This window comes from Ambystoma mexicanum, chromosome 1p (assembly GCF_040938575.1).
Source record: "Ambystoma mexicanum isolate Mex_15411 chromosome 1p, UKY_AmexF1_1, whole genome shotgun sequence".
In the NCBI taxonomy this organism is placed as follows: domain Eukaryota; kingdom Metazoa; phylum Chordata; class Amphibia; order Caudata; family Ambystomatidae; genus Ambystoma; species Ambystoma mexicanum.
The window spans coordinates 465,428,014-465,454,885 of record NC_090921.1 but is presented as its reverse complement, the minus strand read 5'-3'; the positions used below and the strand labels follow the sequence as shown (position 1 = coordinate 465,454,885).

Sequence of the window (26,872 nt, the reverse complement as noted above, 5' to 3'; positions counted from 1 at the left end):
CAACTGTAGTGATACTCTGAAATAACACCGGGCTGAATATGGAAAAAAAGGCACTGGAAGCCCTGCAGTGAGAGACACCGGATGGTAAAGCTTTAAATGGGCACCCCCAAACTTGACAACAGTTTGCGCAATGAAGGGGGGCAAGAGGGAGATACTATCCTAAAAAGAAAAAAACAAACAAAAAAAAAACGCATGCCACAGACAACAGACAAAGAGGTTCCTAGCCAGACCGGGAGCTCGATGGATGCAGAAAGTCAAAGAGGGTTCCTAGCCAGACCGGGAGCTCGATGGATGCAGAAAGTCAAAGGCAGTTCCCCGCCTGCAGCCCGCATACAAAAGAAGGATGGCGTCCAAATTTCCCAAAAGCAAAGGGAAACAACCCACCATTGAGGAGTACGCTAAATCACCGCAGGCAATGGAGGGAGCCAGTGGGAAAGGACAAAGCACCACAGAAAGCGATAAGATGGCGCTCAACAACCAACGGATACTAGACGACTTAGCGGAAGCAAAGACATCAATGGAAAGTAGGATGGACAGCCATTTCGGACCTCAGGACTGCGCTGGAATCTAAAATTGACACTGAGCATCTATGTGAATCTATTACGGCAAGATGTACGTGCATTGGCTGAACGCACAGGAACCTGGAAAAGGAATTAAAGATGTCACAGGCTCGAGTAAGGCCAACACACTTCGGACATCCACGTATGCAACAGCAGGTGCGAAACCTCGAAAGTAGAGCGGAAGAAGCAGAAGGTTGGGCCCGCAGAAACAGCGTGTGCACTGTGGGGCTTCCGGAGAGCGAGGAGGGATCGGACCCGACGAACTACATCAAGAACATGTTGCTGCAGGAAATAACAGGCGGAACACTAAGTCAAGGGTTCGCAGTAGAAAGAGCTACACAGAGCTCTATCAAGGAAACCGCCACCGGGAGCCCCACCTCGGCCGATTATTGCAAAGATCTTGAACTATAAAGACAGGGAGAAGGTCCAGGAGCATTTCCGTAAGGGAGGAACAATCAGCAGAGCATAAGCGACACTCACCGCATACCCAGACTACACACTCATGGTACAGAGACAACGCCTAAACTATGTGGCTGGGAAGAGGAGGATGCGTGAGGCAGGATACAGATATACGCTTCTATACCCAGCAAAAATGAAGGTGCTCCTAAAGAACAAAGCTCTATTCTTTGACTGACCAGAGGAAGTGACGACATGGCTGGACTCGAGAGTGGCGCAGATCAGAAGGAGAGAGGGACAGAGATGTGACCCGGAACCTTGCATGCATCACAGGAGACACCAGACGAATATACAAAGTAATAAGTACATCAGATATGTCTACACTGGGACTAGATTATAGCAGGTTGCACATGGTATTGTTGGCGCAGAGCGTTGAGCCCACACTACGACAAGTTGTTAGCATATAGCAGAAGGTAACACCAGGAGACACACTACCAACCCTCCCGGAGGTAGTTTAGTTGGGATATCTGTAGGAAGATATCCCCGCTGGGTACAGAGTATCGGCTATACTGAGAGACAGGCTAGATGCGGGGCAGCCTGAGATCCAAGGATGGAGGTGGGCAACAGTTTAGCGAAGTTGGAGGGGGGGCTAAAGGGGGACAACAGTTGGGGTTATGAAGGGAGGAGTGGTGGAGAGTGGGAGGGGAGTTTGTAGTGCTAGTTGTTAGGGAACGAGCCTGCACCCAAGCGCCTCTGTGCATTATCCAAGCCAAGCACACTTGGAGTGAAGGACAAGTAGGGAGGAGGGACAGGATATGGATGATAATGGGAGACCTTAGAATAGTAACTTGGAATGTCAGAGGACTCAACAGCTACCTAAGAGAAATAAGGTAATGATGTACCAGAGAAGGCAAAAAGTGGACATAGCCCTATTGCAAGAAACCCACCTCACTAAAGAGAAACAAGAGGTGGTAAAGAAAAAGTGGAGAGGGACCACCATAGGAGCAACGTATTCGGCATACGCCAGGGGAGTAATCATTTGGGTGGCGCCACATGTGCCCTTCCAAATGCTACAGGCCATGGTGGGGCCGGATGGGAGGATGATAGTGATTCGGGGGCTGCTAGAGAACAGAGAACTGTGCACCATAAATACATATGCCCCTAAACAAGATACAGTGGCTTATTTCATGACATTATATAGTAAGATCAGTCCCCACATAGGAGGCGCGGTTATATGGGGAGGGGACTTCAATTGCATGCTGAACTCCAAATTGGGCAGATCAGACACGAAACTAGATAAGCCCACCCCTGCAGCGAAAATGCTACAAGCCCTGCTGAGAGACTTTAGGCTGGAAGACATGGAGGCAGCAACACCCAAATGATAGACACTACTCACACTATGCCGCCCCACACAACCTGTACACAAGACTGGATTAAATGTTCGCCACTCCGGAACTTGAGGAAATGACGGTTTCAGAATATAAGGCAAGAATATTATCGGACCGCTCCCCTCTGGTCCTGGCGTGGCGTGGCGACATCAGCCCCCCAGGCATTGAAGGATACTGCATGCCGAGAGGACCCAAGGGAGGAAATAATTGGGTATTTTGAAAATAATACTGGAAGCGTGGAGTCAGAGGGTAGCTTAGGGAGGCCTTTAAGGTGGAAGTAAGGGGGGGGCGGCCATATCCAAATCTAGAGGGCTCCAAGGGGGTATGGTGCGAGAGTTACAGGAGACAGAAAATAAACTAGAAGAAATTATGAAAAGCGGGGGCACCTCACAGGAGGACGCCGAACGTGAGAGTCAATCACAACAGGCATGTGCTGGGTTCTGGGAGAGGTTATGCAACCTGAATTATAAAAAATATATTGAAAGACAACATGCAGGGGGAGACCAACCAGGGAGGCTGCTCGCATGGCTATACAAGAACGAGACACCAAGATCAGCAACTAGAGAGATAATGGGAGCAACGGGCCAAGTCTGGAACACCCAGGAGAGCATGAACAAGGGATTCCTTAGATTCTACAAACACCTCTATGAAGATGCAGGAGAGACGGCAGAGCAGGAGACGCTAGAAGACATAGGACTACCTCAATCGAGCGAGGAAGACCTAGAACCTGGATGCCCTAATCACAATAGAGGAATTAGAGACAGTGGTAATACATCTGCCCACGAGCAAAGCCCCTGGGACAGACGGGCTCCCCAGCGAATTCTATAAAACATATAGACAAGAAGTGCTCCCCCCGCTTCTGGCAATGTTAAATGAGGCCTTCGAGAAAGGGAGACTTCCGGACTCTGAGGGAGACGGTAATTATTCCACTCCTTAAACCCGACAAGTCAAGCACAGACTGTGGGTCGTACAGACCACTATCCATGCTAAACCAGGACAGTAAAATTCTCACGTCTGTGCTGGCGAATAGACTTAATAGGGTAATAAACTCATACACCCTGATCAAACCGGATATGTCCCAGGTAGAAGCATATCCGATAACCACAGGAGGCTCCACCATATTATAGAACAGGCGGAGGGCGACAAGCGAAATAGCAGTAGTCTCGCTAGATGCAGTAAAAGCCCTCGACTCGGTAAGGTGGCCTTGGATGATGGCGGCCTTGAAAGAATAGTAGGTGGGACCAGGGTACCTGCGGTGGGTGAAAATGGTGTATAGCTCCCCAACAGCCAGGGTCAAAACGGGAGCGATAATTTCAGATAAATGGCAATTTAGCAGAGGCACGAGACAGGGCTGTCCATGGTCCCCAATGCTGTACATCCTTGCTCTAGAACCACTAGCGATCTGTCTGAGACAGCAGTACGAAGAAGAACAAGTTACTTACCAACTGTAACATTCTTTCGACTTGATGTTCCTCCCACATATTCCTCATCTTGTGATATTCGTTATTGCCAGCTTCATTGATTAGGAAAAAAACTTTTCAGCAGAGGGCGCGGTGTTCGAGGTTGTGGCGTCGATTGTCCCTTGACAGGCTCCGTTCCGTGTCGACATCATTGCTGGTATAAATAGCTCGAGCCGCACCCGTTGGCTTCAGTTCTGTTTTTGAGGAAATACTCGTGGAACACCCAGGCGTGTCCTGTGACTGATAGGCACATCATGAGAGGAAAGTGTAAGAAAACGTAAACTGTACTGTGGGGTAGGCTGGGAGGGTCAATGAGGAATACGTGGGAGGAACATCCAGTCGAAAGAACGTTACAGTTGGTAAGTAACTTGTTCTTCGAATGGATTGTGTCCTCCCACGTATTCCTCATCTTGTGATAGACTCCCATAGCAGTGATCAATTTGGAGATGGGAGTGCTAGTTATTGTTTTCATGGACGGAATGAAGTACCGCCCTGGCAAATAAAGCCTCATTGGAGGAGACAACATCTAAGCAGTAATGCTTGATGAAGGTATGCATTGATGCCCATGTTGCAGCCGAGCAAATATCTTTTGCAGGGACTCCCCTCTTCAAAGCCGCAGAAGTAGCCATTTTTCTAGTGGAATGGGCCCGTAGCCCATCCAGTGGGTCTTTTCCTGCTAATCTGTAGCATTCCAATATAGCTAGAATGATCCAGCGGGATATAGTTTGTTTTGGCACCGCCTACCCCAATTTACGACCTGTATAACCCACAAAGAGTTGGTTATCTTGACGTAATTTTGACATTCTTGAAATGTCAAAACGTAGGGTCCTTTTAGGGTCCAGTCTATGCAGTCTCTCCTCTTCTTTACCCAAATGAGGAGGAGGATAGAATGTTGATAAAATAATTTTTTGTGACAAATGGAAGACAAACTACTTACGGTAAGAAAGATGGTTTAACCTTAAGAACTACCTTGTCCTTTTAAAATGTGGTATATGGAGGTTTACATGAGAGAGCCTGTAGTTCACTAACCCTGCGGGCTGATGTTAATGCTACAAGGACAGTTTTTAGTGTTAGAAGCCTCAATGGACAGGAGTGCAGAGGCTCAAATGGTATACAAGTTAGAAATTTAAGCACTAGGTTTAAATTCCAAGTTGGGACATGAAACGGTACTGGTGGATATACATTGGTAAGTCCTTTCAGGAACTGAATGATTAATGGAATTTTGAAGTAAAAAACCACTTCCGAGGAGCGCTTGAAAATGGACAGCGCAGCAAGTTATCCTTTAATTGTTCCGATCTGGAGCCCCAGATTGGAAAGATGCAATAGGAAAGAAAGCACCATTGGGGTGCCACATTGAAAAGGATCCACATCCTTATCTTTGCACCAGTTACTGAATTTGTTCCAACAGCACTGATACAAGGATTTTGTTGCTGGCCTTCTGGCCGAAAGCAAAATCTCCATTACGTCGTCTGGAAGGTCCCAATTCCTGTATCTCAACCCTTCAGAAACCATGCGTGAAGGTTGAGTGTCTTGACCTCTGGATGGAGAACCCAACCTTCCTCTTGCGAGAGAAGATCCTCTCCTTGTGGAAGACTTATTGGAGGGCAGATGGACATGTCCAGAATGTCTGGGTACCACGTCCTCCTGGCCCAATCCGCGGCAATAAGGATCATGGTTTTCCTGAACTTTCTCAACCTCTTAATTACTTGAGGAATCACAGGGACTGGAGGAAACGCGTACAGTAGGGGGGAAATCCCAGTCCACCACGAACACGTCTCCTAGAGCTCCTCTCGGGGAAATTCCCTTGCGCAATACTGTTCGCACTTCCGGTTTACCTTGGTCGCGAACAGATCCACTTGAGGGGTTCCTCAAAGGGTGCAGATCTCCAGAAGGACTTCCTGAGCCAACTCCCACTCGTGGGAGACTATGCTTTGCCTGCTCAGAGCGTCTGCCGGCGTGTTCTGCTCTCCGGCTAGGTGAACTGCCGACAGAATCCTTCCCGTATTGCCCAGAACCAGAGCTCCATTGCTTCTCTGCACAGTGGTAGTGATCCTATGCCTTCTCTTTTGTTGAGGTAGTAGATGGCCACCATGTTGTCAGTCATTATCAGGACATTCTTTCCTTGTACAGAGGGCAGGAAGGCCTTCAGCGCTAGTCTGATTGCCCTCAGCTCCAACAGGTTGATGTGTAGCCTGGACTCAGATGGAGACCAACAACCGCTGATTGTCAGATCGTTGGTATGAGCTCCCCAACCCCGTGAGTGAGGCGTCCGTTACTACTGTTATTTCCGGCCATGGTTGCCAAAAAGATTGCCCTTTGAGGATGTTGTCGTTGCAAGCCCGCCATAGTAGATCCTGAGCAACTGCGCTCAGGGCTTGTAAAAGATCCGACATACTCCCCAAGAATTGGGACCACTGAGTCCTGAGGGCCCATTGAAGGGATCTCATTCTCAATCTGGCCTATGGCACCAGAAAAATGCAGGATGCCATGAGGCCGAGCAACCTCAGATAATCGAAGGCTGGCAGATGTTGGGCTTTCTGGAATTTTGTTTTATCTGCAGAATGTGGAGAGCTCTCATCTCGGGAGGCGAGGCCTTGCCCGAGGAAGTGTCCAAGACTGCTCCGATAAACTGGAGCATTTGGGATGGTATCATGTGGGACTGCTTGAAATTGAGGGAGAAGCCCAGACTGTGAAGGAAGTGACAGGTGATCGACAGATGTTTTTGAGCTTGTTCGGGAGAAGGTGCTCTGATCACCTAGTCGTCTAGGTAGGGAAAGACGTGAATCCCCCTCTCCTGAGACTCACTGCCACTACCGCCATCAGCTTGGAGAAAACCCTTGGGGCAGAGGTCAGCCCGAATAGCAGAAAATGATAGTGAGAACTGCCAACTGCGAACCTCAGGTACTTTCTGTGCTTGGGATGGATTGGCACATGAAAGTAAGCATCCTGAAGGTCCAATGATACCAACCAGTCTTGGAGTTGAAGAGCCTGAAGGATCATAGAAAGGGTTACCATCTACTTCCTGAGGAACTTGTTCAAGTTTCTGAAGTCCAAGATAGGTCTCAATCCTCCGTCCTTCTTTGGGATGAGAAAATAATGGAAGTACCAACCCTTGTTCCGCTCCGCCACAGGTACATGTTCTATTGCACCTTTCTCTAGCAGGGTTAAAATTTCCTGCAAAAGGAGCGGGTCTGGAGTTTTGGTTGAGTTGGTTCCCGTTGTGGATGATCATGAGGCTTTTTTTAGGAAGGGAAGGCAGTAACCTTGAGCTACTGTTTCCAGTGCCCAAGCATCTGAAGTAATGTCCCGCCACTCTTTCAGATGCTGAGAGATTCTGCCTCCCACTCAGAGATTTGGAGGCGGCTGAGGGTAAAGATGCCGTTCCTGAAGATGGCTTTGTAGTCTTTCCTTGTCCACCACGAGTGACAATTCTTTTGCCCCTTTGAAAAGCCTGTCCTCTTCCTATACCAAAAGAAGAGTAGTAGTGAAAAGGACGACCCCTCCAGGAAGATGAGCCCGAATAGGGTTTCTGAGGTTGTCGCATGGAGGCACTAAGGGATTTAGCTGCTGCTTTTGAGGTCTAGCTTTTCTAGGCTCTCATCAGCCTTCCTACCAAACAGCCTCGAACCATCAAAAGGCATGTTGGGAAGCCTGGCTTGCACATCTGGTGAAAAACCCGACTTTCGCAACCACGCAAATCTGCGTAGCACTGAGCTTGACGCCATGGATCTGCTTATACTTTCAGCAGTATCCAGTCCAGACCGGAGACATTCCCCCATTGCCTCCTTCCAGTCTTTGACAATATTCAGGAAGCCTTTCCTTTCCTCACCTTCCGGAATATGTTCAGCCGCCGCCAAAATGCATTCCCACAGAGTATGTGTGAACCTGGCTAGGGTACAGGTGACATTGGTTGACTTTAAGGCCATGCTACCAGAAGTAAAAACTTTACGGGCCAAAGCATCCAGCTTCTTATCGTCCCTATCCGGAGGTATGGTTGGATATGTAGTTTGTCTCGAAACAGTTGCAGCCTGAGTAACCAGACTTTCTGGAGTGGGATACTATTCAGATACTCGGGATCAAAAGTAGAAGTTCTATACTTCTTCGGAGAATTGCTGTTTACCGCAGCAATGTTGTCAGGGGGTTTCCCAGTTCTTTTCCACTGTTCTCTGAAGTGCCCTATGGAAGCTGAGAACTGGATCCTTCTGGGGGCCCCGAACAATTATGTCCGTCATATCGTCCTGTTCAAAAGGGGGTGAGGCTCAACCCCAGCCCATATATTCTACCACTCTGTTCATTAAACTCCTGTACCCTGAATCTGCATGTTCTGCAGGGTCAGGTCTTGCAAACTCCAATTCAGGTGACGTGTCAATGCCACTAGCAGAATGCAGAGTCTCGCACAGGTCTCATTTTAGATTCTGGGTCTATAAGTTACTCTGGAACTTGTCTAGTGCCATATTGCACTCCAAAAGGAGAGATTCCCTCATCCTCAGAGCCAGTTTCTTCAAAAATTGAACATCTAGACTTTAAAAAGTCTGATTTTGGTAATGGCGTAAATCTCCTTTCTTCAACCTGAGTTTTCGTCGAAGGAATGGAAGGATTCTTCGACGACCCCGATGAAGTCTTCGACAAAGGCGTCGAAGACGCTTTCGGCTTTGATGTCGAAGCTGTCGGCGCCGATGAAGTTGCAGATGTTTGACAACTTCTGTTTTTTGTGAGGTGTCGGTGAAACACTCGACTCTTGAGGATTCTTCGATGATTTGTCGACTCGAGTTTCACAGGTTTCAACCCTACTACTGGGTCTTACTGCAGTAGTTCCTCGACTTCCCTGTGTGGAGTGACCGGGGTCTGGCTCTTTTGGGGTTTCTTTGAAGGGGGGTGTTCGAGGCTGCATTCTCAAAGACCTGCATCATTTTTCTTCTAAAATCCTCCCATTTTCTTGGGAAATCCGATTTAGTAGGACATTGAACCAATTTGGTCGATGTATCGGATGATGAAGGAAATCTATGTCTCCTTTTAACTTTTTTAGAAGATGAAGATCGCCTCGATCATCTACGAGATCGGGATCTCTAGAGTGTTTTTTGTGACGTTCCGATTCTTTTGAATCGGACAATTTTTTATGTCTTTTCGATGAGGCCTTCAAAGCCTCCCGCCTCACCGCTAGTTTACCTTTCCTCTCACGGAGGTCCTTCTCCGTCATCGACTGACAGGAGCCACAGTCGCCAGTTCGATGATCTGAACCCAGGCACCAAAGACTGATGCGGTGAGGATCGGCGATTGATATCTTCGAACCGCAGTCGATACACTTCTTAAACCCTGTCTTGGGTGTAGAAGCAGTAGATGACATTTTCTGACAGAAAATCTCGAAGCGTGCCGTTCGAGAGCGAAGCAATCGGAAAAACGGAACTGAAGCCAATGGGCGCGGCTCCATCTATTTATACCAGCAGTGACGTTGACACGGAACGGAGCCCGTCGAGGGACAATTGACGCCACGACTTCATGCACAGCGCCCTCTGCCAAAATCATTTTTCCTGAAGCAGCGAAGCTGGCAATAACGAATATCACAAGATGAGGAATACGTGGGAGGGCACAATCCATTCGAAATAGGGGTTTACACTAGGGGGGGACCGCACTTGCATCATTGTATGCGGATGATATGCTGCTATACCTGTAGCACCCAGAGGAAAACTTGCACTACATCTTGGAGGTGATGGAGCGCTACGCAACTCTCTCGGGGACAGCGGTGAACCCCAAAAAAACGTGCATGTTCCCCTTGGGGAGGTACAGAGGAGTCCCACAAGAGAACTTACCTATCCTGCAGATAGCCTGGCAGACCAGAACATTCAGATACCTGGGGATTAACATATGACACGATTGTAGACGAGCACAAATATAACACGGAAAGGGCAGTAGAAGGTATCAAGAACAGATTGGGGTTCTGGGCAAAGCTCCCCCTAGCCATGGTGGGAAGGGCGGCTTTGCTCAAGATGGTGGTCCTGCCTCGGCTACTACATCTTTTCGTAAATATCCCACAGATGTTGCCCAAACGCTTTTTTATTAAACTCCAGAGTTTATGCAGAGGTTTCCTGTGGCACAACTCCAGAAACAGAGTGGCACTATGGAAATTACAGAATACGTCTGACAGAGGGGGTATAAACCTGCCGAAGTTTGAGATATACCACTTGGCAGGGCAGTTACAATATGTCGCTAGGTGGCTGTCGGAAGACGAGACCGCAGAATCTAGATTGCTGAGGGGTGAATGCGACCCTTACTTCCTAAAAGAACTGATATGGCTACCCAAACCAGAGATGCAGGTTGCGATCGAGATTGCTGGAACTGGCTGGAAGACATGGCACAAAGCGTGTCGAGCTATGGGAAACCCGACCCCATGTTCTCCGCAGGCGCCACTTGTGGTGCTGTGCAGGGTGGATGAGCAACTGAGGAAAGGGATCCGCAAACACTGGGAGACGGTAGGCCTAGCGACCTTGGGAGATATATGGCAAGAAGGGAAGGTACTGGACTTCCAAACGATAGTGGATGAAACTGGGATACATACGGGGCAATATATCACATATACTAGAATAGTTAAACTGGTGAAGAAAAGGTGGTCCGAAATAGCACTAGCAGAACAACCTGATACTGCTATAGAAACGATGTATGATATCTCGGAGGGAGGGCACGAAATATCCCGGATTTAAGAACTGGTGATGTCTAGAGTTGGTAAGGAGCTGCTCCAATTGAGACGGGACTGGGAGGAGGAAGCAGGAGAATCTATGCAAGACGGGTTGTGGGAATGAGCTCCGAGAGATCATCAAAAAGGTGTCTAGGAATGCGACGCTGCAGCAGATTATATTTCACCCACAGGTCGTACATGATCCCTCGAAAGATCGCCAGATTTGGGAGTACAGAAGTACAAAAATGCCACAAGTGCGGGGAGGTGGAAGCCGGGATGGTCCATATGTGCTGGGCGTGCCCGGAGGTGGGAAAATTCTGGGAGGAAATCAAGCTACGACTATCTGAAAAGGGAATCAAACTAGATGTGGAATCCGTGTGGGCATGCATGATGGGGGGGTGGAGGTGGTAATTTACCAGACCACGCAACCTGAAAAACGTATGCAAACTCAAGGACCTGGCCTACATTCTGGCCAAAAGGAAACTAGCCATGAGCTGGAAAGCAGCCTATAGAGCCAGATTAGAGGTATGGTGGAACGATCTTCTGAAATGGGAAGACGCCGAGACAGTAGTATGGTATGAAGCAGCCAACAGAGGGGAGGATAATGAAGTGGGACCTCCGATAGCATGGAGACAAATGGTAGCCACATTGTCGGGATCCTCCCATGCCAATTCCAGTGAATGTGACACATCCGAGAACGGCGAAAGGGATTAACCCCAAGGGAAGGGAAATCCGAAGAACTGAGGTGGAAGCTGGAGTTAAGGGGGGCGGGGGAGGAGAGGCGAGGGGAGAAGACAGTAATAAATAACACGCAAATATATGCAAAGAAGCTTGTACCTGAAAATGTATGGTGTGATGGTTATGTTTTGTTTGTTGTAAAGACCAATTTTTTAAAAAAACCTTGATTCCCACTATTCCATTTCCCATATTGTGGATCCTGTAAGAAGTCAGGGCAATTTGAAATACTGTATGCTACTTATAGACATGTTGTCCAGGTGGGTAGAAGTTGAGTGGGTGAAAAACATTTGTTCAAAAGATGAGATTGCATTTTTGGATAACATTTTCAAGCCGGAGGGATATCCAACCACGATAATCACGGACAACGAATGTACAATTGGTGTCACAAGAGGAGTTTCTTTCTAAAGGAAAATGGAGGTGAGCATAGGACAAGCTCCATCATCCTCAGACCAATGGAATTGTTGAGAGGTTCAACAAGGTTATTAAGAACAGCATTAGGTGTGCATTGGCTAAAAATACTGATCGGAAAGAAGCGGTGGAAGATACCATTGTTGCTCAGATTTACACCACATTCTACCACAGGGATTTCTCCATTTGAAATACTAAGGGGTAGGAAGCCCAATATGAGATTGTGTCCAGCATGCTTGGGCAGAGCGTGTCAAGAAGGTCGATTGTGAAGAGGTGAGCAGAAAAGTGTTGAAAAAGCAGCAATATAATAAACAGATATTTGATGTGAGGAATGTGGTCAGGGAGTCACAAATCAAAATAGGCGATTGGGCGAGAGTAAAACCCCAGATGTGAATGCCAGAGGTTTGATTAAATGTTCAGATTACATTCAAACAGTTAAAATGTTCCATGGTGCCATAAAGGTATCAGACGGTAGAGTTTGGAATCTCAGAGTATGTAAATGTAAAAAATAAGAGCTTGTTGGGAAAAGAAAGATGAGGTCAGTAAGGAAGTGGAATGTAACAGAGATGCAAGATCGTAAGAATAGTATTAATAAATGTGCATCTACAAGACCATTGTATTTGAAAGATTATGTAAATTGAGATTGTATCCTACCTGCTCTGCTGATTCTTTGTGTATGTTTAAGTTGATGCAACAGCTATTCAACTTATTTTAATGTTCTGGGGAATGTGTAAACACCAAATTTGAGTTGTACATATCCTTCTGTGAATATTTTAGCATATGTTTATTTGTGGTTATCGTAAAGTGAGGAGGCGTGGTTGAATGAGTTCTGTAGTAGCACTCAATAGGTTGGTATGTTTAGCATGATATTATGTATATGTTTTTATTTCTTCATATATTTCTTTGGGTTGTGTTACTGTAAAGAAGGGAGGTGTGTAATATCTTGGTATTGGTCATTATGCATCTACCTATATTATGTATGTACCTGTATTATGCTTGACATTGTTTATGTATTCATATAGGAAGATAAGCTAGAGGGATGGAATACAGAATGTAGTAAGAAGGGGGAATGCTAGAAGGATGGAATGGAATTGCTGGAAGAATGATGCACAAGCAGTTATGTCCTGGAAGTTATGACTGGTGGGTTGTAACCCTTATACATAAATAGAGTGGTTTTCCCCAAATTCAACTTTTGTAAGAAGATATTTCAACCTCCCACTCGGGCGGAGTGGATTTCTTGGTTGGACAAGCAACTCTTTCTGGGGAAGCATCCGACGACTAAGTCGACCTACAGTGCCTTCTCTTCAACTTAGAGGATGAAGAGTGGTGCGAGCCACTCCTCGACCTGGACCGCTTCGCCTTCTTCCTCCTAGGACAGTCGCCTCTAAACTAGTCATTCGAAGGTTTCACGGATCAGGTAGGGGGATTTAGGAATTTTGCCTACCTTCAGTTTACCCTTCCGTTCCCTCAAGGCCTTTCCAGTCAGACTGGCACTTGGAGCAGTCAAGGTGTCATGGTCTGCTTCAAGGCACCACAAATAGATTTGTGCACATCAGTCGGGGACATTATCGATCCGCAAACCCCACACTTCACAAAATCTGACTTCAGTCGTCAGTGTTGATGAAGACATCTCCATGTCAATAGTTTTAAGAAACACATCACAAGATGTGAAGAAGCGCGCCATATTTCTTTGAAGCCATCACGGATAAACATAATTTAAGCCAACAGGCACTGTGCGTGCTATATCTGCTTTCAAGGACATCCTCAACGCAGGCAGTGCCCTCTGCCGAATGTTTTTCCCGATGTAGCTGCAGCTGGACAATATGTATCAAAAGATTAGGACTACGCGGGAGGACACAATCCATTCGAAAAAGTGTTTTACTGTGACCCTGAGGTGCGGTCAGTGACTCCTTTAGACATCGCCGAGATTGGAATTCCTGGAGATGGGAATTTCTCAAAGGCGGTGGTTACTGAAGCAGCTGGCATAATTTGGCCATGGCTAGTGAGGGGCTACATGGCTTGTCCCCTGGGGGAAGTTAAGAAATAAAGAGACAGCAGGCCGATAGAATGAAATTGTTTATGTTGCATGTGTACTTGGTTGCATCATTATTTTGATCTTAACTATCTGGCCCATCATGGAGCTAAATGGAATGTAAAGAAAAGAAGAAAAATAAAATGAAATATGCAGAATCTCCACAGGGAGAGAGGTTTATAATAAAAAGGTACAAAAAACAGTCTGCAGGATAAGGAGTAGTAAGTTCTTGCTCCCAACTCCCTTAGGGGCCATGGCCTCAAGCAGCTACCCAGCACTATTTGCTGGGCCGTGTTTGCTGCCAAATCGGCCAGAAGGGATGGGCCCCTGATCAAGTGACCCTGGGTTGTGGGCATAGTCCAGCTCAAGGAGAAGATCCAGGCCTCCGAGCACAGAGCTGTGTGTAGGGTGCACCGGGCCAAACAGTGGAGGTGCAGAAGACCCACCCTCCCAGGCGTGGTATGCCTGAAGCAGCCTGGGGAAAGTGAGGTAATGGTGTGGCTACCCAAGTCAACCCTGACTAGTGCAGTTGGGAGAGGCTGTGCAAAGTTCCAGGTTGCCGCATCCCGACGGCCCATGGATCGTACATGAAGCTACCTATGTGGGGAGCTCCATCTAACACATTGAGCCCCCATCTGGAATCTACGATCCTGCCAGGCCATACCTATATCTGCACATATACATTAAAGGTAAAGAAGCACGGTGAAACGTCACCAAGTGTATTGGGGTGAGGGGAGGCACGTAGGTTTAGAAAGGCCTCGATAAATCCCTCAGAGCAATGATTCTGCAAAGGATGTCCTCGTCATCTGGTCTTTCAGAAGTTGTAAGTGATGGGATTCCTCCCAATATACCCATGAAGAGAGAACTGGCCTTGCTTTTTGACCACTGCACCATTAACTTTAAGATGACAATATCAGTAAACAATGGAGGCTGCAATTGGGCTGTTCATGGGCTGTTCATTGACTATTCATTGATAGAAAAAGGTCATGGAAAATCTCAATCGCTAGGAATTCTGTACATTTCCCATGAAGTAACCATGTGGATGCAGGAATGGGCATTATAAAACAAGTGACTAAAGGTGACCGTGCACCACATATCAAATTATGCAACTGATCAATACACCAAAGTGTCTACCATCTTCACCTTCTCTGTAGATAGTTTCCGTGTTTTGCATTCTTAATCAGGCTTAGCAGGTTTCTAGCAATGGTCCACCCAGAACTATGGCATCATCATCTATGATGTTTTCAAATTAATTGCTAAAATCTTGCTGTCATTTGGTGTGAAGTGATTCAAATTTAGATGCCAAAACCAATAAAATGGCTGCCAGTCAATCAACCAGATTTATTCAGGTCTCATTGCCCAGTGCACGCAAAACACTGCATAAACACTAGGATATTGGGACCTTTCACGGTGTGAAACATCACCTTCAGAAGTACCACACACAAAAAAACATTTCCACAAATCAAACGGTAGACTTATACGTTTCTTTGAGTAAGCCACTGCCAACTGAGAAACCAAATAGTAGCTCTACTAATTCTCATAACAAGCGATGGAAAAATGTTAAGTTTTAAGTTACTAGCCATATAAAAAAAAGTCGCTTTGCCTCATTTGCGAATTATAAGATGTGCTGCACAAGTGCATGCATGCCAAAATAGTGACCAGTAGAGCCCTAGCACCAATAATGACCCAAAACAAATATCAACACTGGGAAAATAACCTTCTGTCTTTGTGTCTCGGGTCACTCATACAGCAGGATTGGACATGCATAAAAATCAAGTGGTGAATAAAACAAAAAGAAACATGTGCAGAACAGTCTGCTTGAGGGTATTTATTGCCAAATTGCAAACTGAGGGGCCAGTAAATGCGCGCTCAAATTTCAGTTTCTGGGAAAACTACTAACTCACTGTGCCTTATTTTTGTACTGGGATCACCTGGAGTTTGCAGGGCTGAGCTATACTGGAGTATCCTCAATTATGCGTAGGCTCACAGAGAGGAAGATTCTAATCAGAACAGTAATACTAAATGTGCAGACAAGGGTTGAAAACTCTGCAAAGTTAAGGATCACGATACAAAGCTTAACAAAACAAAAAATTAACACATGCCAACTCACTTTAAAAAGACATTTTAGTAACTGACAAAATGAATGCTTCTCGAGAGGGATGAGCAGTAACTAAATCACCCAAGACCCCACACTACCACCCAAAAAAGTAATCCCAATCAAAGATTAAAGAGGTTTTTAAAAAGGCACAATAGTATTACCATAGCGCAGGCCGAGGGCAGGCTACATCGTTAGAAGGGGATGCGAGCTGGCAACATTATCCACACAAACAGCACTAGTAGAATGAATCCCAAGAAGATAAGGTTCCTAATTTTATAAAACTGATTGGACATTTTTATTTGCAAATGCATACAACTAATTACACTCACCCCTATAAAGGGGTGAATGGAATGCAGACTTCCAAGAGACTGGTTGAAGACAGGGTTGCAGGTCAGAAATATCAGGGGAAATATCATTGATGACGTCTTTTCAGAAAGATGGAAAGTAGAGGCTCATCAGTCTCTAAGGCCTTCAAAGGCAGAGGGGAGGGGGAACAGAACCAGTATTTTTTACTGCGTCGAGCCAGTATGTAGGAGTTTTGCATCTGTGGTTCCCTGTGGGTCATGGGCGCCAAGAAAGGTAGAGTAGGCTTTAAGCAGTCCAATAGTGCAGCGCTGTCTCTTCAGTGATGACCAGCTAGATTGGGTGAAGCGCAGGTGAGCGATGGGTTGAGTAGATGTTTCAAATCAGTCGAAACTGCTACACAAGGTTGAATGGCGAGTTGCAGTGCTTCAGCAGCACTTGGCTCAAAAGGTACTGGAGTGCAGGAAGGCGATGGTACAGCAGCTCAAATACTCAACAGCAGATCAGAAAGCACACTGTCAAAAGCAGCACTTGTTGCTCACGGCAGCTCGAATGAGTCTTGCGAGTCCACATGAAAACTCATTGAAGCAGGGAAACATGATCTTAAGCTGGGAAGACCCAATCAAGGATGCCTATAGGCAGGATGAGTTGTAAGGCACACTTGCAGTGATCTGCCACCTCCATTAGGCAGGGTTGTTGGTACCAGTGTCTCCATTGCTGTAGGCCTGGTCCAGCCCGCTGTGTCACCTCACTTGTACCTTGGGGATCGTTAAGGAGCAGAGTGTGCCTCTACCTTGGATGCCTCATGTCTTCACTTGGACTTGCAAGGACTTTTGAACAGGCTGCAGAGGACTTTGGAACACAATGTATTCCCCAAGAGGTCCAGTGAATCTTTCTTGCAAGTCCAAAGAGGAGCCAACTAAAGAGATAGTTTCCCCCTCCTTGAAAAGGGCAAATTTTGACAGGAGATTGGCCCACAGCAGGCCTTCTGTAAAGGGTCCAATCTAAGATTGTGTAACAATCGTCTTGTGACATTACACCCACAGTGCCCTGTCCGCAGGGGAGGAAGGAAATTGTAAAAAGGCCTAGCCGAAACCAAGTTGCTGGAACGCCTCTTTAAGCCCAACTTTCCCCTGCGGCTACTGCACTTCACCTATTCCCAGGTCAGCAGACTTCAAAGGAACTGCCACGGTCAGCACCTTGGTGCTGACATCAACCATATCCTGGCAGACATGTCTTTGAAGCAGGTCTCCCATACCCCTCAGGGGATTTCATGTCCTGGCAACGGGGACACCCATTCCAAGAAGCATCACAAAGGGGGTGCCTGGGAGGGATCCAGACTAGCTTAATCCAAGGCTACAAATACTCTAGCCCTGGTAGACCACTTTAGGACACCAAATTGCTTTGTTCTGTAGAACTGACAACAGCCACATTGCCAGGTCAGGCAAGGGTCAGAACAGTTTATGCCCCCCAGGTCCTTTCTCAGAGACCCTTCTACAATACAATAACCGGATGAGTGACTACATTGGCCATCTCACACCCTGCTCGGACTTTGGCTCCAGCAGGCTCCCCTGGGAATGCACATGACCTTGAACCTGTTTTACAGCCACTGCAGAGCAGCCACTGTAGGTTGGAACGAGACTGCTACAGAAAGGGCCACTAAATGTACCATGCTTTTAGTAGGGAGCACTTTATACAAAGCGATTTGATCAGCAAAGACCCTTTTTGACCAATTTTCAGAGGCAGAATTACTAGCATTATTTTATATAATAACTACATTTTAAAAAGTCCATGGTACAACACTCTCTCAAGTGGCCAATCGATCACATTCACTCCCAGCTGATTCATCCCACGTAACCCATTGCTTGTGTGCCTAAAAAAAAAACCTTTAAGGTGCATTTGATAAACTTCAGTAGAAAAAAAACAAAGGCACGTTACATTTTTAGCATGTGAAGCCTTCAAAGAACGTCTTCCGAAGGTACCATGAGCAAACATAGAAAAACACTGAAGAAGCTGGTTTTATCTTTTACTGTTATTTCAGCAGTTTACCCAAGTTGGGAGATTTGGAACACTGCAATCCCTGCTCCTTAATCAACTTAAATGGAACAGTTACAACTGGCAATAACTGAACATGTCAAACCCCAAAAGAAGCACAGCAGTTCCTACATCACCAGGAATGGAGGGGTGAGTACGAGCATTAAGTGCCAAGAAGAGATGCAGTACACAGGTGCTCATAGGTGACAGAAATGGCACTCTTATGTTCAGTAATGCTGCCCGCTTTCCTCAATGCCAGACAGATATGTGAAATACACCCAGGCCATGCCCAATTTTAATTACCTATGGTTGCTGGCATTGGCTAGCGCTTTCACACTGATGGTTACTTGCAATTCTTGCATCTCAGGAGGGGTTCATAGTGATAATTTCGACAACAAAAATGTCGAAAGTCAAAATTTCGAAAAAAAAATGTCGGAAAAAAAAATGTCGACTTTTTTTTCAATGCATTTTTTTTTCGAAATGGGGGGGGTCCACCCATCCCCCTTTTTTAAATTTTTTTTAAAATGTTTCCCTTTTTTTTTTACTCCCGAACCCCTAAAATATATAATTTTAAAAAACGAAAGTCGACATTTTTTTTCGACATTTTTTTGTCGACATTTTTTTTTCGAAATTATGACTGCCCACCCTCAGGAGGATAGCTCGGGGGCAACGTGCTGGTCTTGGAAGCAAGACAACACGGAGCAACACTGGTTCGATCCCCGGGACCACGCTTAGAAACCTCTGGGTATTAAGCGCGTTATAAATAACCTATCATATCATGTAGCCTGGGCAATTCATTAGTTCCCGATTCTCCAGACCCAAAGGGGGCTAGAAACAGGAGAATTACAATATGACTAGTAGCCAGTGCGATAGAGTTTTTCAATTGCCCTCCTTTCAAGGAGTTTCAGGGGGCGTGCACAGATTATTTGAAGACTGTAGGTTGTAAACTCCCCACATGCAAACAAGATCTAACTCGTCCAAATGAAAAACTCAGACCAATGGCTGATGTGAATGTTGCAGCCTGTCCCATATCCAGGAGCATCAGATAGTGGTGAACAAAAGCATAAGTAGAGAATGATCAGTTAAAATAGTAAATTCCCCTGAGCAATTGTACTTTTTGACAAACCAAGGGAGGCATTGTGGCCTTCGATCAATGGACACCTTACCATTATGAAACTAAGAGATAAAAGATTTCAACGTTACGCGACAAAAATATTCTGCAAATAGTGCCTCAAGTGTGCACCTTTCAGAAGGTGAACCATGGAAATGTGCATACCATACAATAAAAAGAGCATTTACATAAAGAAAATATTGTACCCATCCGCCATCTAACACGCGGCTCTGATGGTCTTGCCATGTTTAAGGCTTCAGATCAGAGTACAGATTTACATTTTAGCCTAATCGCTCATTCCAACCTGCAGATTTAATGTTCGTAGTTACATTCATGAAACTCCTGGAGTTAATATGTCTGTGATTGGAACATTTATGGTCAACTGATTTCGTCCTGTATCCCAGTTTTTTACTGCATTAACACCAACAGCAAGGAGATTTTAGTGCTGGTCTTTACCATAGTTACTATGACAATAAAGGAACAAGGCATAACTTTAAAGCTCCTGAAATTCTCTGGTTAGCTCCCAACCATAAGTCAAGCCTTCACTAGCACTGAACTACTCCAGAACACTCACATTTACAATAATGATGCAAATCTAAAGTTTAAATTGAGTTTTGTGAAGTAATGGTCATCGGTTCAGGGTGGAATGGTAGCGAGAAAATGTTTCTTCTATTTGTGAAATATTAATGTTTTGTACCTAAACAATGTTGCACTAGGACCAGAGATAAAAACCACTTTGACTGGTTAGAAATGACATAGCCCACCCATTAGAAGTGTTATTGTGCCTTAAGTGGTACAACATACCTAAAAAAAAAAAAAATCTGCAAAAAGGGGTCCTGATCCAGGTTCACAGACCCCATAAGGTCTCCGAACCAAGAACAGCAGAACGGCCTTAACACTTACAATGGGAAGGACAATCATCAGGCCTGTCGAAGAGCAGTTGATGCAAAACAAAGTAACGAAGTTGTGCTTGGCAATACCTACATAGAAAGCTTTAAGATTTCAATGACTAAAACATATGTAAAAGAGAAACTTACTTGAAAAGGCAAGTCAATGTTGCTATTTCCAATTTGATTAACATTTGGCAAAGAACCTCCATAGTACTGGCCACGGCTCTGTCCCAACTGCAAATATTGTGTCTTCTGTAATTGCAACTGAAAAAGAAATAAAAGTATTGTCACAAACAGTGCAACACCCGAGATGTTTCCCTTTGATCAATGTCTATGCTTTTAAAATGACAATAGGAATAGTGATAAGTAATGCTTTCAAAGTTAACTAAACCTTATTTGTAAGCGTAAAGCCCTCTCATACTTGGTATGGAGGGGTGGACGCGAGTGCAACAAACATCAAAGTAGCAATAAAAAAAATGTTAAAAAAGATTTGTTCACTTTATAGTTCGGCTTAGGTGTGTAACCAGTGAAGCAGTCGTCGGTATGAAACTATCAAGTGGAACAGAAGTCTCACTGCAAGCTAAAAGAAATATCCACTTATAGCTGGTTGTAAACAACTTCTATTGAGCCCTAAAACGGCCCCTCTCCCAGCCACTTGCTTTTTCTGAGAACAGCACTACAGTACAATGCTCCCATCGGTAGCATGATTAATGCACATCAATGTTACATGCCAATAGTATTTCAGCTTGCCCAAACCCATGCTTTTAAACAGTATGAACATTTTCAAAGCATATTTATATCATGTGAATACGTAAGCCTCTAGAGTAACCTGTTAAATTAAGGTGTGATAAAAAGGCATGAGAGGCGTGTTCGAACAAGGTCATAAGAAAACAAGGGCGTAGTGACAAACGGGTGCAGCCATTGAAGGCCACAAAAAGTTTCCAACAAGTGACAGTAAGCATTGATAAAAGTTACACCAATTGGGACACTTTGTGGAAAATTCCCTATTAAAATCCACAGTCTCCTTTCATCCGCCGAAGGCGTCCATAAATGTAGATAGGACACTGTTGGTTAATTTTTAAAAAAAACTTTTTTTAAGATCGATGTGTTAAGAACCATTTACTACATGCCATTTGCATGTTTTGCTCTACCAGTTTTCTCTCTTCCTAAAAAGAAAGTAGTCAACACGGTTCATTTATTTAAAAGGATTTGAAATGTAGCAATAAACGAAAACATTTGTTCAGAAGTGAGAATCCTCAATACATCATGCTTAAAAAGGTACAATCGTGTCCTTTTCTGTAGCGATTGTGCACCGTTTACAGTTCACGATACTTAAAAATGCCTTTACCAGTCATAAGATAGTTTTCCATTTATGGCATTCGACCCCAAGGGTTCGAAAAGCCGCTTTAGACAAGTTGTCCCGTGCCAAAACACTAAACAGAGATGACTCATTTAAAGTTTAATGTCAAGCAGAGCTATCAACTAACAGGCATCAGCTGTTCTACCCAAGTGAGAAGCTTTATCTAGAACACCATTTTTTTGGCCGACTTACAAGAGTGTATTTCACAGCATAAAGTAAACTGAATTTCAATAGGTCTTGTTTTCTCAGTTGTCCAAAACCATGAAGAACAAAAAAATAAAATAAACTCGAACCCATCAACACTAGCTCCAAACTTCACTGTCCAATAACCATTTCAGGACCTACTTCTGCACGCCAACCTTCACAAGACCTACTGGCTCCCCTGACATTATGACCCTCACCATTGATTGAACCATGCAAACCCTAACCCCTCTATCCCCCACAACCAAACACCCTTCTCCTCACATTTTGATGAGCTCACCCCGTCTTTCTGCTAAATCACTGCTGCAACATTATCCCGAGCAGTGTCCAGACACCACAACAGTCCAGCATAGAGCAAATAAATAATTCATGCGTTTTATATGACGATTTGCCCAGACATTAGATTAGATGCACTGTTTTAAAATCGTTCCCAGACAATAGTTGTGCCTAATGTGAGAGTCCGACTGTTTCCAAAGGCAACCAGATGAAAAATCCGAACTGAATTGGGAGAAGTCAAAATGCACTTGCCTTACGTTCAGGCCTAGAAAAATATCCTTAAGGTGTCCCCATTGCAGGTTTCAGGTCGCATACCACATCTGACTCATGGTTTCAGGCAGGGGTTTTGCTAGGTCTGGAAAAGATCAGGGGCTAAGTGAATGACTGGGCTGGTGGGACTCGGGGCTAGGTAGCATTTTGGTTGTAGCACCTGATCTATCCGGGGCTACAACCAAAAGACCTGGGGCTATAGCCTCCTTAGCCCTACCCTAGCAATGCTTCTGGTTTCAGGTCGCATACCACATCTGCCTCATGGACATGAGCACCAGTATTATGGCTCATTGAAGAGCCACCCCTGCTCAGTGCCAGAGTGCCGATCTGTTACTGGTTGTGAGGAAGCATATCTCATGGGCAACGCGTTTGTCCACAACACAGGTTCCGATCCAGTGCTTAGAAACCACTCGCTGGTACTAAGCGTGTTATAAAAACAATAATTATTACCCTGCAATGCAGCGACATTGCTTTACATTTGGCTGTGGGTGCCAATTTTTGCACTTGACTTTATGATTAGGTTAGAGTATATCGTATACCCAGAGATCACCTCCCTACAGTACAAGCATATGGGGCCCCTGTAGTGAAGGTTACACACACGTTCTAGCTCCATTCGTTGTTAGGGACCAGAAACCTTTAACATACACCTGCCCCATCCCTAAAGAGTAATGCACTTGCCCCCAGACACCCATGTCTGTACAAGTACTGTAATGCATGCTCACCACGTGCAGAATGTAAGGAAGCAAAGTGACTACAACTCCCATGGGCTCTAGCCACCATAGATAATAGAAAGGGATCATAGGAATTGCAGCCCAAAGTGTCTACGGAGTCGAGGGTTGCAGACCCCCTGCTCGACATGCTCATTATTAGGACTGCTATACTACACTTTTGAGGGGCTGTTGGGAACCGAGGAGCCTCAGATACGCGTCAGTTTGTGCCTCAGTTTCTCCACACTAAAATACATGTTTTTGTCCTAGATCAGACTTGGTTGTTCCCATCTTTTTGTTCTCCTCATCTTCCACGATAACCAGATTTAAATTGATATTTAATTGCTATTGCGCTCGTACACAAGTGTTTCAGAGCGCGACAAGGCAAAGGAGGGGAACAGGGAAGAACAAAACAACGATCTTACTAGGCCCAGTGACATTGAGAACACGCAAGTGCAAGGGAGCGGGGGGAGGGGAAAAGTGCACGGAAGGGGGAGAAGTGGAACGTGTGGAGCAAAGGAGAAACAAATAATAAAGGCAACAAACAGTGGTACTGCAACCATCAATTGACAAGTGCTGGGTTTAAGGCAGCAGACAGGTTAGGTCCGAAAAGTGCAGGAAGAAAAAAAAAAGGGGGAGGGGGGCTGTATGCGTACAGATACAGACTCCAGTGCAAGGGGTGGCCCAGAGGCAGTTTGGGAGGGTAGCAGGGTGAGCAGGTACCTGGGCCCAGAGGACAGAGGGGGGCCAGGTGCACCGTGCCAAGAGAGAACAGATCAGCAGAGGAGAGGGGGGAGCGAAGGCAGAAGCAAAGAGGAAGGTCTTGAGGTGCTTCCAGAACCGGAGATGGTTCTCCTCAAGTTTCAGAGAGGCTGTTCCAGAGGGAGCCCCCAGTCGAAGACAGATCTACCCCCAGCTCATTTCTTTGAAAAACGACTGACTCGGAGGGAGTTAGAGGAGCGAAGAGCTCAAGAGGGGAGGTATTTGAGGAGGGATAGCTGAAGGTATTGCTTTATGTCGTCGTGGATCATAATGTTCCCATTGATGGCCCACGCTGCATCTTGCCATGCTCTTATAGCCGTTACGCTCCTGTCCTGGTATGTGTTACAGAGACTTGGCTGAAGGAATCTACTACACCCCTCTTAATTCATGCGCTATCAGCCGTTTATTGTATAAGTATACAACCTGGACAGACAACAGCGTTCTGCAGGGGCATCGCCCCTACACATCGTGGGTATCCAGTCATTTTACCGAAAACAATTCAGAGGGGTAAGTTTTGCCTCAGTAATAAATATTGAAAGACTATCGAAAACATACCGAACATTTTACATAAATAAATGTTAGTGGGGTAAGGGATTAAAATGGGTCAGGATGGGTTAAAAGGGGAGGTAAACATAGGGGGTAGTACCCCCCCAAAAAAAGAATAAATAAATACAGTATGTCAGCAAAACTTACCACTATGAATTTTACTTCTGTAAAATCACAACCACATTGTGCTACCTTTACTTGTTCTGTGGTGCCTTTTACGCATACCATGAATCTGGAAGCTCTTATATGAAAGGTTATTTATAAAACGCTTAATATGCAGAGGTTTCTAAGCGCAGTCCCGGAATCGAACGTGCGTTGCTCCGTGTTGTCTTGCTTCCAAGGTGAGCCTGTTGCCGCTGAGCTATCCTCCCGAGACTTGCTCCGTGTCATGGCTTCCACCACCAAGCACTTTTCATTTATTAATTTACCGTCCTCCTGGTTATGAACAAGGTTTGGATTTAGCTTTTTGGGAAACGAACTGATCTTTGATTGCAATACGAATCCCTTATTCTGGGGGACTTTAAGCTCCATCCTAATGATCCCAGTGATCTACACGCAGATCGCCTGATCTCCTCACTTGCTGATCTTAATCTCCCACAGCTGGTAGTGAGTCCCACCCAGTCACTTGGCAATACCCTAGACCTATTTTCCGCGCACTCCCTGGTCACTGTACACCCTAACTTGCCGATTTTGGTCTCACCATGTGGTCAATGCTTTTACAGTTAATGTGTCTCCTTCAGTAACAGTACCAGGTTCTGCTCGTCCGCCTCCCGCCGCCTCCCCCCAACGGCACTGTCAGTGTCTCTCGGGCTGACATTTCTGATTCTTTACTCTCTGGCTCTCTGCCTGATATCACTGCCCATCGTTCCCTCTCACACACACCCCCCTTTTAAAGCTTCCAGGCCTCACCGATTGGCACGCAAGCAAGCTGAAAGTTAGTGGCGCACATCTTACGGTCCTGTGGCGCCCCTTGCGCCATGCCACTGCAGCTTACCAACACAAAGTTATTAAGGCAACATTTTCTTATTTTTTCTTTTTTGGAAGCTGCCGTAAATTCTTCACGTTTTAACCTTGTCCAGTCTGTCATCAATGTCCTCTGCTAATCAGGTTATTCCATTGCAAGAGCTTTGTGACTCGATTTCTACATTCTTTTATAAGATTGTAGCTATCCGGCAGAAGATTGCCGGCCCTCTTGCCTCCCTCAACAGGACTGCTGAAACGAGTCTCACTAGGCAGCTCTCATTCATGGTTCGAATTTCCTTTCTTTAAAAAGGAGTCTGACATTCTAGCTACTCGGACCAGAAATCGTTTTTCCCCGTCAGACCAGATTCCACTCAGTACTCTCAAAGTCATCTCTTCTATGGCACCTCTGGTGCTGGCTGCGGTAAACCGGTCTTTTGTAAATGGTCACATTCCTGTTGCACTTAAGCATGCTTTGATCATCCCACTCAAACCTAATCCTGATCCATCCATCCATCCATCTTGAATTTTCGCCCCATTCCTCTCCTTTCCTTCCTAAGCTTCTGGAAGCTTTAGTCAAACCCCTTGTTTCTTTTCTCGAGTACTCTGGTTTCTTTGATCCTTACCAGTTGGGGTTTCAGCATTGCCGGGGAAGTGAATCAGTCATGGTGTCAGCAGTTGACTATTTGGCTCAGATAGCAGATCACAGAGGGGTTGGTGCCCTGATCCCGTTTGACCTCTCCACCACGTTCGACACCGTTGACCATGGCATCCTAATTGAGAGGTTGTCATCAGTCAGCATCTCTGGCACGGTCCTGGACTGGTTCCAGTCTTTTCTCTCAGACAGTTCTCAGTCCCCCTTTCTTTCTCCTTTCACTTCCATCGCCCACGGCACTCGTGTGGTGTACCCCACGGCCCTGCTCCATCTCTTCTCTACAATGTCTAAATTCAGCCTTTTGGATTTCAGTGTTACTCCTACGCAGATGACCCCAATATCCTGGTGTGGCTATTTCTTTCTCACTTCTACTGCTGAGCTCTGACGTTCTTGCCTGTCTGCTGTACATTGCTGGATGGGTAACAACTGGCTTCTAAATTGCGAGAAGACTGAGGTTTTTAATAGTTGGTTCCTCACCCGAGACTTCGCCTTGGTAATCAGCCTGGTCGACCGAACTTGACCCGCTTCCACTGCCTTCTGCAGTGCTTAAAAACCTGGGTGTGAAGCTTTCAGCCTCTGTAGGCCCAGGTGAGCTTGGTGTGCCAGTTGGTCCAGGATTGAGATCACGATTAGAGGAGGATCGAGTACACAAGATTAAAATGTACGAATAATAATGTATTACGAAAGCTCAGACAAGTCAGTGTGCATACCCAGGGAACAGTTAACCACTTGGCATCCCTTTGCACTGTAAGTCATACAGCCCAATACCATAAGCTCACATGGAAGATAAGGAGAGTCGGGATGAGCAATGCGAGTGGAGTGATGTGAGTCTAGAGGAGATGATCCCCAGAAGAGGAGAAAGATCACCACAAGTTTAAAAAAAAGTGTTGGGAGAATCATATTCAGGACAGATTGGAGGCCTTGGAGACTTTACTGAGCAAAAAGGATTTAGAATAGAATGTAAGTCCTCGGACACCCCAAAGAGAGGGGTGAGAGGAAAAGGAGAGGCTCTAACCAGAATAGGCACCACTCTTCTACTCCCCCCCC

General features: G+C 45.7%; 1 protein-coding gene across 8 annotated transcripts in view; it reads right to left on the bottom strand.

Annotated features, from left to right (window-relative positions):
* The window catches only part of CRTC1 (CREB regulated transcription coactivator 1), a 1,230,699-nt gene that overhangs the window by 1,047,780 nt on the left and 156,047 nt on the right, over positions 1 to 26,872 (bottom strand). For all 8 annotated transcript variants that reach the window (XM_069649310.1, XM_069649311.1, XM_069649312.1 and 5 more), the window contains exon 2: positions 20,236 to 20,352. In XM_069649310.1, the coding sequence (XP_069505411.1) occupies positions 20,236 to 20,352 (117 nt within the window). The remainder of the gene's footprint in view (positions 1 to 20,235; positions 20,353 to 26,872) is intronic.